This window comes from Ciconia boyciana, chromosome 9 (genome assembly GCF_034638445.1).
Source record: "Ciconia boyciana chromosome 9, ASM3463844v1, whole genome shotgun sequence".
NCBI lineage: Eukaryota > Metazoa > Chordata > Aves > Ciconiiformes > Ciconiidae > Ciconia > Ciconia boyciana.
In genome coordinates this window covers 26303128-26321124 of record NC_132942.1, presented here as the reverse complement: position 1 = coordinate 26321124, position 17997 = coordinate 26303128, and the positions used below count along the sequence as shown (strand labels likewise).

Here is a 17997-nt window from a genome sequence, read left to right as displayed (position 1 = left end):
AAAAGCTTTTCCAGAGCAGACAGGAGATGGCAAAGACATGAATGTGAGGAAGAGGGAGAATTACTGTTTATGCTTCTAATTAAAAAGTTCCAATTTTAACCATAGAAATTATAAAATAAAACAGGGCTGACATTACGTTGCTAAAAAAAAAAATTAATCTCCAATCAGCATTTTTAGTTTTGGCCACAACACTGCTCTGCTAGCAATATCAATTCCAGTATCTATGCGTCACTCTTAAACCTAACTGTTCAGCAAAGAAGTGCTGCAACACGTTGACAGAGATGTTGCCCTCGTTTGGCAGCACTTAGCTACCTAAGACCTTCTGCATAACTTAAAGGTGGGGTTTTTTTAGAAAGGAAAAAAAAAAATTCCAAGTAAACCAACACACAGATGCAAGAACTGTGCAACCCTTTCAAAAGCTGTGACAAGAACTAGATAAAATGCTACCAGAGGAAGAGGGAAACAGTGGAGGTTTGCACACAATCCAGAGTATCCACACGAAGTTTTCTGAGCTGCTTCCTTGTTAACATGTAAGAACCGGTAGAAGCACTGCATGTATACTTATTGTCAAAATGGTAGACTACAAATCCTTTATTCCTCATTTATTATTCCCTGGCCACTTTTGAAAACCCTGACAACAGTTCATTAACACATTTCCAGTGACTTTTTCAGTAGCTACTTACAGCGAGTTAAAGAAGTTCAGAGTCTTTGAGGATCATGTAATCCAGCAATCTTTGTATTAAAAGGCTTCTACCCTGTGTTTTACAGTCTTCAAATGACTTTTTAAAAAGCTGCAAGTAAAATTTCAAGAGAAATTCAAGTATTCAGATACAATATTATAGCTGCGAGAACATCCAAATGTGCTAGTGACACAGTTTTCAAACACTGCACGACATCACACTGTGTGAAGACAGGCGTTTCAAGCTATCCTGGACAAGTCATAGCAAAGCTTATTTTTCTATATATGCTAATCCACCCAGACTTGGTAAGAGATTTAATGTTGCTGTTTAACTTCACCAGAACAAGCAGCAGCATCTGCTATCATAAAAAGTCTACTCAGGCTCATCCTCAAACCACTAGGCCAAATGATTCACTTCTAATGAATATTGGCACTTCTAATTTTAAGAGAAGAACACAGCCCAGCTAGCCAAGATTACCACATTTTTGTGCTTGCAAAGAGCAGAATATGCAGCTTCAGACAAATTCCTTTATTTAATTCTCTGCTCATTCTGAAGTGAAATACACCTACATACAGGAACAAAGCAAGGTTTAAGGGAATACTCAAGGAATTCAGATGAAAGTATTGCAGCCTTCAGAGAAGCTAAGGTTATTGCTTTTCCACAAAACCTAACAGAACAGAAATGCTGCCAATAACAAATGCATTCACATGACCTACATATGTATATTCAGGTATACATACATATATTATGTATATAACAGAGGAACTGTTTCTGCTATTAACTCTTCTCTGTTTTTGAGAGAACAGATTTGAGTGTTTCAATAATAATGTAGTGGGAGCTGGGTAGCACAGAGGATTTGTAAAGGGAAAAATAGTTTACCTATACCATCAACAACAGAATTACAACTAGGGTTCTGAAACAAGAGTTAGCCATCCATTTTCATTGCTAAAGAAAAAAAATTCCACGCTGTAACAGCCTGCAGCTACAGGAAGCATTAGTGCATCCTTATTTCCCCACAATAAAGACTGATGATATTCCAATATTAGGTATCAATAATTTAAACCAATGCTCATCTAAGTTCTTCAATGGAAATAGGGAGCTATTAGATGCTAATACTTAGCAAGAACCCTGCATAAGGCTACACGCACACAGTACACTCAGCCCTCCTGTAAGAGCAGCAGTTTATCGCTTACCTGCCCTGACAACCTGAAGGCCACCTTGTGTCTGTCAGGAAATCCTCATCACTCACTGCTGATACCAAACCAAGGCCACAGTTTCGCAATACAAACTGCTTGGTGGCCAACCTGTCTTAAAACATTTCTTTCCTTTCACCCGCACTGCTTGTCCACACATGGTGCTATGGCTGCCCTCAGAAAAACTACCTAATCTGCCACACTGTGTATCAGACAGAACTGCTCCAAACCAGAACTATTTGTAACTTGGAACAGTGCCCTGCTCCAGTTTAATATGCAGCCCCAAAAACTTTTGTATTGGCAGAATGCAGGTGAGAGAGGTCCATCTAGCAGCACCTACTTAAGTGAAAGGTGCCACTAAAAAGTTTTCATACAACTGCAGCTTGAGAACGTGACGCGGGGGCAGAAATACCTTAAGCTGGTATCGCCATCAAACATGTTGGATCATGAAAATACAACCAAAGGGTGTAGTTTCATGGGACGTGAGCTTGGACAGCAAAGCAGCTTAGGAGTTCCCACCCTACCTGCTCATTTCAGTGATCCTGTTTACAGCACAGCTTCACAAAGAGTTTTACTGACACAACAAAAAGATGGCAAAGTATGGTGCAGGGGCAAGAAAGAAGCTGGCTTTGCTGCTGAAGCCAAATCTTGTGAAACTACACCCTAAGTATTCGTTGTGGAGATAACAGCCAGCTCAGTAACACTTGCCAAAGGTTTGCCAGACACCTGCTCCAAAAATTCAGAACTCAGACCCAGCAAATATTCCAAAATACAGACTCTGTTAGGAGTTTTACTGAGGGAAGACCAACCACGAGACACACACCAAAAAAAAAAAAAACCACCAAAAAACACCAAAACAAAACACACCCTGCATTTTCAGGCTTTTTTCTGCAGTCTAAAGGTTCAGAGGTGTATTAAAGAAAATTTTCAAAAAATCATTTATCCAAAATGAAGGTGTGACAGCTGGCAAGCGAGCCAAGAAAACTTTCTGCTAGCACTTTGTGAAGACGGCTGCAGAACAAGTTTCTCTTTAAAAAAAAAAAAAGTTGCAACCGGTTTATCAGGTTAGAGGAATTCACTGGTTCTTCCGCCTCTCCCCCCATCCCATTTGTTTCCAAATGCTCATCTAACCAGCTTGTTTCTTGCTGAATTTGTTGATATGTGAGAAAACAAGTTGCACCTGCAGCTCAGCTGGATGATCAATAGGCATCCAAACATGCTTTAGAGAACTGGTAATTTGCTATCATCTGATTAAGTGGCAACCCCTCAGTATTTTCAATTTATGCATAGTTTAGGAGCGTGGCAGGGGGGAAAGGCCCAGCTTTGTCTTTCTATGTTTAAGAATATGAATCGAATCTATCATTGATGTATTGGATTCAAGGTACAATGCGATGAAAGATCAGCAAGACGAGGACAGTCTTTCAACAAATTTTTTAACACTTAAATGTCAATCCATAGATGAAATTTGGATGCTTTCAATAGGTCCAAAAGCAGACCCAGCTCTCATGAGAACCTCTCCCTTTTTATGTATATCCTTCAAAGTAAGATGGTAATTACAGCTAAATACTGCAGACAGCTCTCCAAAATTATTAGCTCTTCTTAGACTTATCCTTTGTCAGGGAGACATGCAAATATTGCCTTGCAAAAGGAAAGTAACATGTCTTAAGGCAAGTCACGCTGATTCAGACAGGTTTTCTGTATGGGAAGGATTAAGAAATCCACAACACTTTCAACTTAGTATTCGATCTTTAACTTAGAACCCCCATGGCTAGAATCAGAGAAGCATATGAAGATGTCAGCTTTTTGATGACAGAGTAATGGGGCCGAAAGGCAAAGTTCATTTTGGTTTTGCTCTTTAAAAGCAAGCTTCCATTCCTGCAAGGTTTCAGAGAGCAACCTGAAAATAATTTTCTACCTTAAAAGCTTGGAAACTGTGAAACCATAAAGCTCCAGCAGTTATTTAGAAAAATATAAATAACATGGTAAATGAGCCAGTCCTGTGATTTGAAGAGCTGAACAATGAAACCCAGCAAGAATGTCCTAGTAATGCAGGAAGAAATGTAGGATGCTATTCCCTTTAGTAAGTAGTGTAGGTAATGCATGTTTAGAGGCTGACATCACAGGCTCAAGACAGTTCCAAATACACACTTGAACAAGACATCGCCTACTTTGTTAAAAAAATCCTCACATTTTTCTACTTGGTAGCATTCTGCAACTACAACACCACACTGCAGTCAGCAGCTGTAAGTTGACCATTACTGGTCCAACAATTGAGATAAGTTATTAATGCCATTTTCAACTAAATACATCAAGCAGACTGCTTCCAAAGGGTGCACATTTTATGACCTCAGGTAACTATTTCCCTAATATTTGTACATTATCAGGATCTCCCCTCCCCACCCAAAACACAGTATCAAAACGTGGCACATCACCTACCAGAAAATATAGCTGGATCCCATAAATACACTAGCATCTGTGGAATCAAATGCTTGTTACCCTGGACAAGTACAGTATTTAAAAACTTGCAGCAAAATGTACAGAACATACACTGCAGCGAACAGCTTGGTTATTTGGGTGCACTGTGCTTCAGAACCTCGCTTTGTAAAATTACACAGCAAAAATATATTGGCGGGGAACCCTGTTTCAGAATATTTCTTAAGACAAACCCAAGTAGTAAGTCGTGTGAGATGTAACACTGTAAGAATATGAAGTAAAATTGAAATGATGCATCATTTGTTGAAGTGCCTTGTTACAAGCAGAGTAAAGACTTAACCACAGATTACAGGCTTTTGGTAGACCCAATCATTGCTGGGAAGTGAAGTAAATAGTAATAGAAGGAGGCTTTCTGTGGTCAGTGGAAAAACTACAGACCTACAATAGCTGATCCACTGTTTATCAGTTATGAATCACAGAATGGTTGAGGTTGGGAGAGACCTCTGAAGCACGGATAAAAGTTACAGTGGATTTGTGCTTACTGATTCTCACTTCCCTCTACATGTAGAGACTGGGAACCTGAAGCAAAAGCCAGAAGCAGGCACTGAAACTTTCATTTACGTGGTTGAGATGTGTGCTAAAGTGAGCGATTTTCAGCTGCATCATCAAATTTTATACCACGATCCAAGCAGGGTGTGGAAAGCTAGTTTCACATACTCTATAACATTATCTCAAATCAAGGTACAAGTCTACTTCCTTTTCCTCCTCCTTTTCAGATAACCACGTCACCCACCCGTGCTTTTGCTAATCAAAACACTTAACTGAGAAAAAAAAATAAATCTGTATGTGTTGACAAATACCTGACACATCCTTAAAATACATGATGCAATTAAAATATTTAATGGACTTATCTTCAAACATGCAGAGAAGGATCTACTATTAAAGAATACGGAATTCTGCTTTTTGCCACCATTGCACGTGGGAGGATGAATTAATTCTCTCCTAACTCCCGCGGAGTCTGAACACATGGAGGGGAAGGGAGACAAGCTTAGGTAAAGTGTGTTCCAGAAGACTTATGACGGAACTGGCCACATCACAACTGGCATCCAACAATTAACAGCAAAATCATTATTTAGTTGCATAGGTATGCCAACCAAAAAGGAAAAAAATTGTTGTTTTTCAAGAGTCTCTACCCACCTACACACAAAGGTAGCATTTCCTTTTATTTGCTAAAGCAGACCCACCTACAGTGCAGTTTACGGCAATAAGATACAATCTCTCATAAGGTATTGGGTATAATTAAAGTGTGTCTGTTATAAAGGTAAACAGAGTGTACTAGGCTAAGCTGTTCCAGATGTCTTTAGTGCAAGATCTGGGACAAGATCAAACCTGCAGCTGCACATTTTCTCAGGGGTTATTTTGAAGCTTTAAAAAAAAAAAAAACACCTCTTGGGCTTGGACTCTAGCAAAACTAGTGCAAGTAGAATAAGTGCCATCTGCAGCTGATGTTGACAGATTTTAAGACACATAAAAGTTACACATTTCTATTCTCAAAGATACTCACTCCAGAGTGAAGTGTTAACCATTGAGTATCAAAGAGGGTTAGGACCTAGTCTGCCAAGTTATCTGTGTCACTAGAAGTTACAGCAACATGAACCTGTTTTACTGCCTAAGCAAGTTTCTTGCTGAAACACACCTACGAATGATTCAGACAAGGTGTGGAAAGCCAGTTTTATATGTTACACAAAAATGCACTATTGTATTTTTCCATTCAAGCACATTTCGTATCTAGAAAAGACAGTGAAAGCAAGCAAGCTTTCAGGAACTGTATATGTATACACTACTTGCATTAAAATTTTTTAGGTAACTTAGGGCCTCTTGAACTGCAAGGATCATACAAATTTACAGATTTACTGTCTTAGTGTGATATTAAGTGAGCCAAAGAGCAAAATACAGAAATTGTAGAAAAAAAGCCCACTCACTTTATAATCCACTAAACTAATTAAGCTCATCTGGAAAAGAGTGATACACAACAAGCACAGATGATGTTTTAGGTAAGTATAGTTTTCAACTAACTTTAAGATTTCAACTAACTTTAAGAATAACAAATGAGAAAAGGTCAAGCTTTTAAATACACATTATAGCAGTGAACCTGTAAATTAAAACATACCACCTGAATTTTGAAAGTTTGATTAGCACTGCTAAATTAAATAGTGCTCTTATCGGCCTACTCTTTTTAAGGCTTCAGTAACAGAAATATGGAATAAAAGTAGACCCATCAAAATAATCAGAAGCCAGATCTTCCAAGGACTAGAGCATCAGCTCAAATCTGCCAGTATGTACATAACTGTTTCAGAATTACGGGGTTCCCATTTCAAATGGTTGAGGTCTCTTTTGGGTTAGCTTTAAAACAAGCACAAAAGCTTGCTAGTGATTTCGAAGTGAAAAGCAGAATTGAAGGCTATTTCTTTTATCAAATCCATTGAATCTTGTCCCAGGTTTCACCCTGAATAGCCCCTGCTCCCAAGAGCAGCACCTCACCTGTTGAAGAACCCGGTCCAGTGGCTCAGCTTTGCCCAGTCCCTCTGGTGTTAAGCCACTCACTTCCCGACACTGGTCACTTAAGTCCAAATTGTCTGCTTTCACCAGGGATTTGTGTAGTGTCCCTACCTAAAAACATTTAAGAAATGATGGGCAAGAGTGAGGAACAATCGAATTAGCTCTTTTTTAACAACGTGTTCAGACTGCGGAAAAATCAGAAAGGTGCAGTGTCACGTTCCCGATAACAATCACAATGAGCAAAAGCATTTGTCGATTTCACAAATCGAAACCTTTCGCCTCGGTTTCCTTCCTTCCCTCCCACCCAGGAGAGCCACGCTCTCTGCTTCGGTGAATCGGAGCCGGTTTTCATGTGACGCCTTCCGCAGTTAGCACCGATTTTTGCGGGAGTTGTTAGTTGCAAATGGGAGATCACACAATAATGTTAAGGCAGTTTCCTGAATCTGTTCATGAAATTGATAGTCATGTTTGTTTTATCAAAGCCCTTCATCTCTAGGGGGGTTCTTGTTTATGATAAGACTTTTGGAAAAAAAAATTAAAGCATATTTTCAGATTAGCCTAAAAATTAAAAGAAGTCAATATTCTCTTAAAGGTTACCCAAACATTGGTTAAAAACGGAAAAAAAAAAAGAAGTCTCCCGCAGCAGGCCGCAAAGGGTCCAACGGTTACCCTGAGACAGCTCCCATGAAAGCATGCACGTCTGGAGCCTACTGAGGGCAGCTTTTTGTTTCAAGGCTTCAAAAGGCCGTAGACATCTTCGAATTTGAAGCTACAAATGTTTTACGGGGGACGGGGCAGGGGGGTGGAAGCGGCCAAACTTTCTTTAAAAGTCACTTCTTTCCTTAAAACGGAACAAAAAGGACCTTCTTGAGTGACTAACCCGATGAGTGAATGACCCCCGGGCACGGGGGCCCCGCTCCCTCCCCTCCCCTCGGTGCATTTGTGAAATGAACAAACGGCTCCGGGGAGGCGGCGAGCGGCCGGGCGAGCCTGCTCGCCCTGCGCCCGGGGAACGCGCCCTCGGACCGGGTGTCGAAGCCATACCTTCTTGCTGTGTAGATCCACAACTTGCCACACCAAGAGAATTAGTTCCCTCTCATCCGAACCCAGTTTAGCCCCATATGCACCAGCTGTTGCCCCAAACAACACCACCAAAGAGTCACTGTGCGAAGCCGTCATGACCACAGGGGGAAACAACTACAATCAAAAGCAGAGGTCAAAAAAAAGAGAGAAAAAAAAAGAAAAAAAGAGACACACAAACAAACAAAGAACAAAAAAATCCCACAAGGCTCACCCCCTACCTCCAAGTGATCAAGGGGGAAAGAGGCGAACGAGGAGTCACAGTATCAAGAGGAGAGAAAGAGCTATTTAGTAGGTAAGGGTGTTTGAGACAAAAAAATGGAGAAAGCTTGCATCTCTACCTGTTCCCGGTGATCTCCTTCTTCCCGGGGCTGATTGGGAGGTGAAATTAGCAAGCTGTGGGTTTCTTTCCCTCTGACATCATGGCAGAAGCCCAGCCTGGGCTTGAGCTTTTTTTTTTTTCTCTTTTTTTTTTTTTTTCCTTCCCCCTTCCCCTTCCCCTCTCCTGAGTTACCTGCCCTTGGTGCAGCTCATGTGACTCTAGTCAATCTCCCAGAGGGACAAGGCCATTGGGCCTTTGGAAAAGGTGTAGGAGGGACGGAGGGAGAATCAACGCCTGTCTGATCTGGCCTGATTGGTTTTTGAGGGAGATCAGAGGAAAACTCCCTTTCTCTCTCTTTAATTCTGCCTGCAGGAAGTGCCTCTACCTGCTTTCAGTTTTGCGGGATCCCGTCCGGCGCTGGGCGCGGGCAAAGCGCGCTTCGGCTGCGCGCCCGCGGAGAGACGCGGCCGCCCGCGGCCCCTCGCCCGGCGTACGGGGGGAATTTGGGGTCTGTGCAAGTAGACCCAGTCCCATTTTTTTTGAAATCTGAAGAATATACACGTACGGTTGCTAAAACACAATCTATGACTTAGCTTTGAAATGCACAAAAGTCTTCACCTGCTCCTAATTAATTGCCTTTTGTGCACGTTGCTGTGTATGTATTGAGCCACCAATGCCAACGTTAATGTATGATATACATAAATAATATACATATACATAATATGTATGTATATGTATACATAATAAAAGTGTAGTATTACACAGGAATTTTTAAGGGATATTACAGGCAGAAACTACTTCGCATTTTAGGCCCCCTTCTGTGTATGGTTTGTAAAGGTGGGTCCTAGTAAAGGAATTTTTGTTTTGAGAAAGGGTGTATCTAGGATGTTTTGCAAAATAGAAATATAAAGCCCTGTATTTCCTACCCTATAACTGCTCAATAAAGAACTATCTCCTGGGCATTAACTGCAGTCCAAGATTGGCAGTTTTTCTCTATATCTCTTTTCTGTTTCACAGGTGAGACTCTACAATGGGAAAACACCACCTAGTTTAGCTACTACAAAAATACTCCTCTAAGCGTTCCTACTCGATGGGAGCAGTAGTAAGATTTGTAACATAGGGGACTGAGACAATTTTTGGAGACATTGTCAAACTCAAATTTATTTTAAAGCAAAAATGAAAATCAAAAAGCCTCTAAACTATTTTGACCATATTATTGTTTTTCCTATTGCCATCACTAATGATTTTTAAAGGCCAAATGCTGCAACTTAGACTAGTCATAATTTTTCTTTTGCTTAATTAAATCTCCTGTTTGTACTTCAATATTAGTGTTGTGTTGAAATACAATTTTCACTGAATGTAAAATGGTGCTGCTATTTAGCTACTGATGTCTATCATGGGCAAATGCAGAGCTGGACATTTAACAGTGATTATCTGATGGTTTTAAATATTAACATCACATTTTCTCTTCTTTTAACATGCTAATTTTATAATTGGTTAATTATAGCAGTTATTATGGACCTCCTTCGGCAAACACCAATTCACATGCTACCACCATCACCATTTCCATTTATTTCAATGAAAGTAAACTACAGCTCAAGGATGCTGTCCCATGTGAATTATCTTAGGATTCACGTATTGCAAGTACTTACCTGGCAGAGGCCATGCAGAGAACTTTGCAGTGCACAGGTGTATCTCACTGAACACTACAAGATGGTTGTTAAATGCCTCTCAGCTGTTGTCTCTGCTGCTCACAGGTGCAGTTGCCTGAAAAGCAGTCCTGAAGACAGACCATCATTATAGAAAGGGCAAATTCCCAAACACTCCAAGATGAAAACTTTAATCTGTAACATATATGTATTTACATACTCAAAATGTTTTCAGCAGTGTATTTTCTGGCATTGCTGAATTTACGCAACAGCTATATTTTCCTCTGTCAATACATGTCTAGAAGTCCTTGATAGAATGAAAACCCATTCATATTCCTTTTGGTTAGTTATATCCTTTGGATGTGGTGGTAATGAAGCAGTGTAACAGCCTGTTCATTGTGTATGGGATGATTCTTATCACTTAAGTCTGTAATATGAACCATTAAATACATTGACTTCAAGTGTGAGAACTGTTCCTCTTATCCCAACCTATTCCTCCTCTCCCAAATACACATATATCATAGTGGTGTTTGGGGGGAGGCAGTGTCTGTACACATAAATGTAAACACAGATTTTACCTGTAGCTACGTTCACAGAAAAAAAGTACCAGTTTGCTACAGTTTAGCTGCCTTCATGAGGGTGCTGTTTCATAGGCCTAATATGTGACTACTTCATACAAAATGGGATTATAACCAGCAGATTTCTATAGAAGATCATACACACGATATATTCTTGGCCAGCTTGACATACATGCTCACAGGCTTCAGTGAACTGGCACAGAGAATGCCAATACCTATGTAATTGTCTTTTAGGATTTCATGTGAAAGAAAAAAGTATTGTAATTCACTTATAGCAACATGTCAAATTAAAGAAGTCCTACTTATATCAATGCCAAAGACCCTTGAAAATTTATTTGAAATCTACACATAGTATCAAAGGCTAGTGAGCCCAAAAGCTTGTATGCTTTTCACAATTGTATTAGCTCATCTGATAAAATGTAGTATTGCTTCCTAGAAAACTCATCTGGTTTCTACTGTTAGACTATCTTGACTCATGTATTTCTGCTGTTACTAACTTATCTAAACTATCCTAGCTAAATTGACTTCAAACATGTTCTAAAATGTTTAGAAGAAAAATTTAAATTTAACACTGGCCTTCCTGGGATTTCAGACATTTTCAAGTATCAGATTATGCAATTGTTTTCCCATTCACCTTCTATCCACAACCCTCCATCTCTCTGCATGCAACCTTTACTTATACCAGTCTCTGCAATGTTATTGATCTAAAAAAATTAAAGGAATGACATCGCATGTCTCCACAGAACAGCAACAGGATCCACTTCCTGAAACAACATGTGGGACAAGCCCTTGTACACTGAGCACTAGCGAAGTTAATTTGTAACCAAGATCTTGCTGAAATAAAGAGTTATTGCTCACCTTTAGTTTTAATCCTGGCAGGCATATTTATAGAGGTTCTTGTTTGTAGGCTCCATACAAGGATAATGTCTCATAAATGTCACTGGGTGGAAAATAAATGTTTTAAAGATGGACATTCATTGTTATGCAAGTTCAGTATTGTGATTATTTTGTTTTTTTCTTTGTTTAATCAAACAAACAAAACTGGAAAATAGAATGGTTTTACAGTTAGATCACATGAGAACACTGAAGAAGCTCATTAAATGCATTGTGCTTGCAATGGAAGAACTTGTAGTGACAATTTCATTCTTACTATACACACTATACAGTTTCATGAATCAAGACAAAGACACAAAAAAACCAGAAAAGAAAACACTGCCATCCCCTTTTACCTTTACTACATTATTATTAAAAACCCCCATGGACTGAATGTCCTGATCACTGAAGTTCTTTTGTTATAGCATAATAAAAGGAGTATGAAACTTGGAGACATGAGATCTGGAGTAGTATCTTGGTCACATTCAGATCTACAGCAATACTTCAATTACCTTTCAGGGAAGCTAAAAGTCAATCTTCTGTTCCAAACTTGTATGATATTGTAAAGTTATTTGTCTTCCTTATTAATACTTTACTCATCAGTTAAAAGGAAGACAATGATGATGATGATGTTTAACCTTGTAAAACAGTTTGAAATGCCCTGAGAAAAGTGAACTAACTTTGAAGTTGGGTCTAACTTCAAAATTGGCCATGCTGGTGGGGCAGGGAGGTTGGACTAAATGACCTCCAAAATTATTCTGTGGTTCTGAGAAACAGAGATGCTAAATTAAATAAGTATGGAGCCTTTGTGTTTATCTGCACAATAGGGATAGTAGTAAATTCTCTGTGTGCCTAAGCATCTCCAAATTGAACTGGCACAGGAAGTAAAAGAGCTATAAGTGATCTAGAAGTAATTGTGAAAAGACATTTAGATTTCATACCCATTCAGTCCTTGGCTCCTGGTGGGATTATAAGCAGCTGTAGCAATATTTTCTGAAGGAGGAGCTTACTGTAACTCCTGAAACATAAACCTATATATAAAGAATTTTCTGGCATCCTTTCTTTAACAGCAAATGAGTGGGAAAGGGCATGGGAACAACTGCTTAACAGTGTTCTTTGACTGCTGTCCAGATTTTTGGAGACATCTGATTTTTTGGTCTGCCAGGCAGGTCTGTTATGATTACAATGCAGTGTAGAAGCCTTGAAATAATTTCCATTGGGATATTCACAAAAGCCCAGCAATATGCAAAAGTGCTTCAGAAAGGTGGTTTCCAATGGATTGTTACCCTGCAGATACTAACTCCATCAAGACATACTGAAAGCATTCACTTAGAATCCTGCATCAGTTGGAATTTAATTTCTATTTACTCAAAGGTAAATTACAACATAAAATTGGTGACTAGGCTAGATAAATAAAAATGAAATTACTTTCCCTATTATTTTACATAGCTTCTCTCCTTTATGGGATGACAATCAATCCGGTGTCTTAATCCTACAAAGGTTTTATACATGCTCAGCTCCCACTAGAGTATAGGTGTATGCTGTTTAGCCAAATTTCTCCAGATTACAGGTATCAGGCTTTTGAAGATCTAAGTATTTACTTTTATATCAAATTGATGGACAGATCAAACATGCATGCATAGTAGTGTCTTTCATTAATATTGTTATAGATTTACATTAAAGTGAACAGTTTACAACAACTACACAGTGAATTTAGATTTTTCTCTCATTGGAAATAATGCTTTCCTTCGAATAATTTACCAAAGTTTTCTGGAATTAGAATCATTGAAATGTTAGCTGGTGGGGACATCTGGAAGTCCTCTTGTCCAACATTGTGCCCACAGCTGGACTGACAACTGTCACAACTGCCACTGCCAACACTAGACTGAACCAGCCAATGCTTTGTCTAGCTGTGTCTTGAAAACCTGCAAGGGCAGATTCCAAACCTCCGTGGATGACCTGTTCCAATGCTGCACTACACTGCTGATGAGAAACTTTTTCCTAGTGGCCAATCTGAACTTGCTGCTAAATTTTTAAATAATTCACTGCAACTAGTTGAGACAGGATCTTTAAGCTGCGGTAAGTTAGACAAGCCATGTGATATGATTTCTGTTACCTAATGAGATGAATATGCAAGTACTTCCTGAACCTTTCAATCTACCTTACCTGTGATTGAAAATTCACTGTGTGTGAAGCTTTATTGCTCCTAGAATCTGCCTAAATAAATTTGCAATGCAATTGCTCACTTTTTTACTAGTCTCAGGTATAACATGAAAATGGAAATTCAATGGAAAATATTATTTCTGTGGCACGTTTTTAAGCAAATTGATGTTCAGCCTTAGATTAAAACACTTCTGTTACTAACTCATCCTCTCTTTGACCATTGAAAGGATGGACAGTTCACAAGTCTAGTCAGTGTGACTGCATATCCAACAGTAAAAAATTTGCTTTTTAGTGATGAGGTTTAATATAATGAGTTGTTTGTTACATCAGCTATAAAGGAAAAAAACTACCACTACCACCATCCTTGCTACCATCACTATAACACTTTAGCAAAAAGAGTAAATACATTAATTGATAACACAATTCACTGCAATAGCTAAAAGCCAAAATGCTGGCTTTAATTCACTACTATTTAAATGCCATTAAATAGAATAATCTTATTAATTTATAAACAACAAAATTTAAAAATACTTTGCACGTTTAAAGTTCAACAGGATAAACTTTATATCCTCTTGTGAAAAGATCAAGTGGTTAACTCCTCATAACAGAAAAAGAGAATGACCTGATGTCTACATGCAGCATTTGGTTTGGGCCATTTTATACTTTATATTTAACAGACCAATTCAGAGACTTCCAGTCATAGGAATAGCAAGACAGGAAATCCAGTAGTCCTTTAACTTTTTACAAAAGAATTTTTGTATTCACTCCTTCAATGAATTGATGATATTCAGCCCACCATATTCCCACACATAAATGCATTCACACTGTAGATCTAGAAAGTTCTCAGAAGTTCATTGAAACACAAAATCACTGATGTTTGAAAGTGAGACAGCCAAAGCCATCTGGAACTTTGGATACCCAACTCCAGTCACCTTGCATGCAAACATAAAAAACAATTAGACAACATAAGAAATGTAAATGTCACTATCTACCTTAAAAGATCTCCATGCTATACACTACTCTCACTTACTGAGAGTTGATAATCAATTCTGCAATATAGCAGTGATGAAAGAACTGATCATCAAGTATACAAAAGATTGTATACTGGGAGTCCAAATTGTTCAATGAAAAACAACTGTACGAATTACACAATTAATGATGAATTTATGCAAGTTACATTTTCTCAAGCTTTACTGACAACTGGCTGACACTGGCCTCATTAGATTATCTTGGCAGAGATTACTAAGCTCTGGCTTTTTATTCAGATTGTACCACAAGCTCTCAGCTGACTTTAAAACCCTGATAAAAAATGAGGGTGTGTTCCTATAATATTTCATTCCCATTTGATTTAGCTGCTCTGATATTTAACCTGTTTCTTCATTACAATTTAATTAAAATTATTCCACATACAGATATGCTAATACACATCTTTTTCTCACCACAGTATAAATACAAATAAAATATAAATGCAAAATGTAAGCAAAACTTAACCACCTGTCAAAGTATTTAGGCTTTAAAAACATTTAATCGAAGTATTTTGTATAATAAACTGATGAATGCAATTATGTGCATCCAAAATAGACATGATAGGAGACCTATCATTCAATGGTTTCTTGTTCTTTCATCTTGATTATTTTCATTTTACTCCACTTCCACCACCAATTATTACATACTTAGGATCTCACAGGGGGATTTCAAACATGCTCTATGTCCTATTCTATCCAATTACAACAATGGAACAATTTCCCCAAAGAATCAGGCCTCTGATAGAGCTTCTGTGTTTTTGTTTTTACCATCTTTGTCCTGAAAGTATATGGTCTTTAAAAAGTTAAGTCTTGTCTGACTTGTTACTACCAGACTCTAGCAGAACTAATATGCCAATTTCTAGGAAGATTAGATGAGTTTATTTTCTACTCTACCATTTTCAACTTGATAGGACAACTACAGTTTTTGCAAAACTATCTTGTTTTTTCTGCAGCACCTCTAGATGCAATTGCTTGCATGGAAGACTCTAGTTTACACTAAACTGTATTATATAGTTACAGTTATGTCAGTAGAGCCATCAGATTCTCACTCAAATAAATTTCATTGTTTCTATTCAACAAATCCTCTCTTCACCTTAACTTCTGAGCATGGTTGAGCAAATACCCTTCTTCCTTTGGCCTGATGGTGTATTTTATATGCTGTGGAATATATAGTGGAAGTAAGACAGAAGTAGTGTTCTTACTGATACATCTGGCTGATACTAGAGAGTGATATGAATTCCTGAGAAGAAATGTTCTCAAAGAAACATATTGTACAGTCAGTAAATGTATTCAAGTAAAAAACAAAAATAACAACAACAAAAAAAGACAGCTCTACCTAGATTCTTCCCTTTGGCATACTGCAGAAATTTTAAATTTAAGATGCTGTATGATGCAATTCAGTGCATTTTATCACTTAATAGCCACAGAATTGCTTTATAAACACAGATATAACTAAGCACATGGCAAGCAGGTGCAATGAGTTCTGCCCTTTCCCTTCCCAATAAGTTGGAGTTGTGATAATGTACCGTGACAGAGCTGTTTTATAAGTGCCAGTACTACCACACCTCCTTTCCACAGCCCTCTGCTAATGTGGCACACCCTTGTTTGACAGGAAATGTCACCTTGCGTTCAGTCATTCCTTGGTTTTCTCAACTACTTCAATCATAGTGTGACACAGTTAACATACATTAAGATTTTGCCTTTTCTACACTCAAATATATGGTGGTGAAGAAAAGAGCCCTGGGGCATACACAAGAGAAAGTTGCCTGGCGCATCCTGGGAGTGGCTGCACAGTGAGTAGAGTAAACATACTGATAATGCTCTGGGTGAAGTAGATGTCTAGGACCTAACTTTAACTTACAACTTTCAACCACTCCTTTCCATTCTCTAGTGCTTTGCTTTGTGTGAGCAGGGAGGCGGAGGAGTCCGATCTACTCCGTTATTTTTCAGATAGATAAAATCCTAGTATGCACTATAAGCAAACATGCCCCCACCGAAGAAATGGGAATAGTTAGGAGTTCGTTGGGCCTGCCACATATGACAAACTGCGCTCTTAAGTTGTAGGTTTCATAATAAAATATATTTGACATAAATATAAATTTCAGGCATACCTTTTCATCCAGCCTCAGTTATTCCTTCTCATCCCACCCTTGGCTCATTGTCCCCTCTGATTCTTCAGCACTACTATTTGTGGCGCTACACTGTGAATCAGCTTTGAAATATTGATTCAGTTTCAGAAAGCTGGATCTGATTCAGTTGAAACCAAACAGAACACCACGTCACCTCATTTTGGTAGAAGTTGGTCCCACAAACAGTTATCCTGGCAAAAAACAAGACCGTGACTCATGGGAGTGGGAAAACATGAAGGGTACTGCTGCTTTACAGTATCATGAATCCATGGCTTCAGGGCACATCAAGGTTTTCTATGGCTAGTTACTACTGAACACCTGCAGCTGTCACTAAAGGCAGCCAGGTTGGCTATCACTGTTACAGATGAGTCATCTTGGGTAGGATTTCACACCTACTTTGTGAAGATCGGGTCTTCTTGCCTCTTCAGATGTCTGGATTACTTTCTATCTATGCAGGAATCCCTGCCTGAGGGTGTATCTACAGTAGGAAAAAAGCGTGCTTTTGCCGTGTAGATTCCTGTTACCGTGTAGAAGGAAACACTGTCTATAAATTAAATTCTTGCTAGCCAGATGAAAGTACCAGCAATCTGCTTCACCTTGTGTAAGAGTTGAACTTGTGCTGGTCAACTCCTGGTAAGAACACATAATTTCCCTTGGGGAGGACAAGGCAAAAGGACTCAGTAACAAAGGGTGGGGATTTTTTTCAGTATTATGGGTTCTGCTCTGTACGTCTCAGTGTAAGATGAGCCATTCTGTACAGGGTGATGAGATTTTTAATAAATGATACAGGGCTTTTCCCCTTATTTAACATTATGTTTGTGATAAAATAACATATAAATTTAATATCTTTTTCTCACAACACATCTTGCAAAAATGACTAAAAAGCATTCCTTTGTATTGGTATTGAAAGCACAAGACTTAATCTATCCAACCCTTGTGAACCTTTTGGGTGTAGGGGAGCAAGGTGGAGCCTACCACCGTCAATCAAAGGTTAGCTGCTTTAATCAAAGGGATGTGAACAGCGTGATTCTCAACTTCTGATTTCCACAAAGCCTGTTTGTTTTACTTAAGGCTAGTTTACTACACCCCTGTTACCATGGAATTGCTAGGGAGCTAAGCCACACCTTTTTGAACATACTTAGCACTTCCTGCACAGCGCAGCCTTAAGAGCAGTCTCCTATACTCCAGAGAGATAACTGGAGGTAAAAAAGCATAAACAGCTAGATCTTAAGATCTTGGCTGGCTGGCAAAGCCAGTGCATGTCACCTGTCTTTGTGCTTTTGTTAAATAGTTCACACAAGGTTTTGGGGAAG

The 17997-nt window shown here is 38.8% G+C and overlaps 1 protein-coding gene across 2 annotated transcripts in view; it reads right to left on the bottom strand.

Annotated features, from left to right (window-relative positions):
• Nucleotides 1-10047, bottom strand: part of ESRP2 (epithelial splicing regulatory protein 2) — a 48595-nt gene extending 38548 nt beyond the window's left edge. For both annotated transcript variants that reach the window (XM_072872533.1, XM_072872532.1), the window contains exons 1-3: nucleotides 9920-10047; nucleotides 7910-8062; nucleotides 6848-6976 (exon numbers count right to left, since the gene is read on the bottom strand). In XM_072872533.1, the coding sequence (XP_072728634.1) occupies nucleotides 6848-6976; nucleotides 7910-8044 (264 nt within the window). In that variant the 5' untranslated portion in view covers nucleotides 8045-8062; nucleotides 9920-10047. The remainder of the gene's footprint in view (nucleotides 1-6847; nucleotides 6977-7909; nucleotides 8063-9919) is intronic.
• Between the last annotated feature and the right edge of the window lie 7950 nt (nucleotides 10048-17997).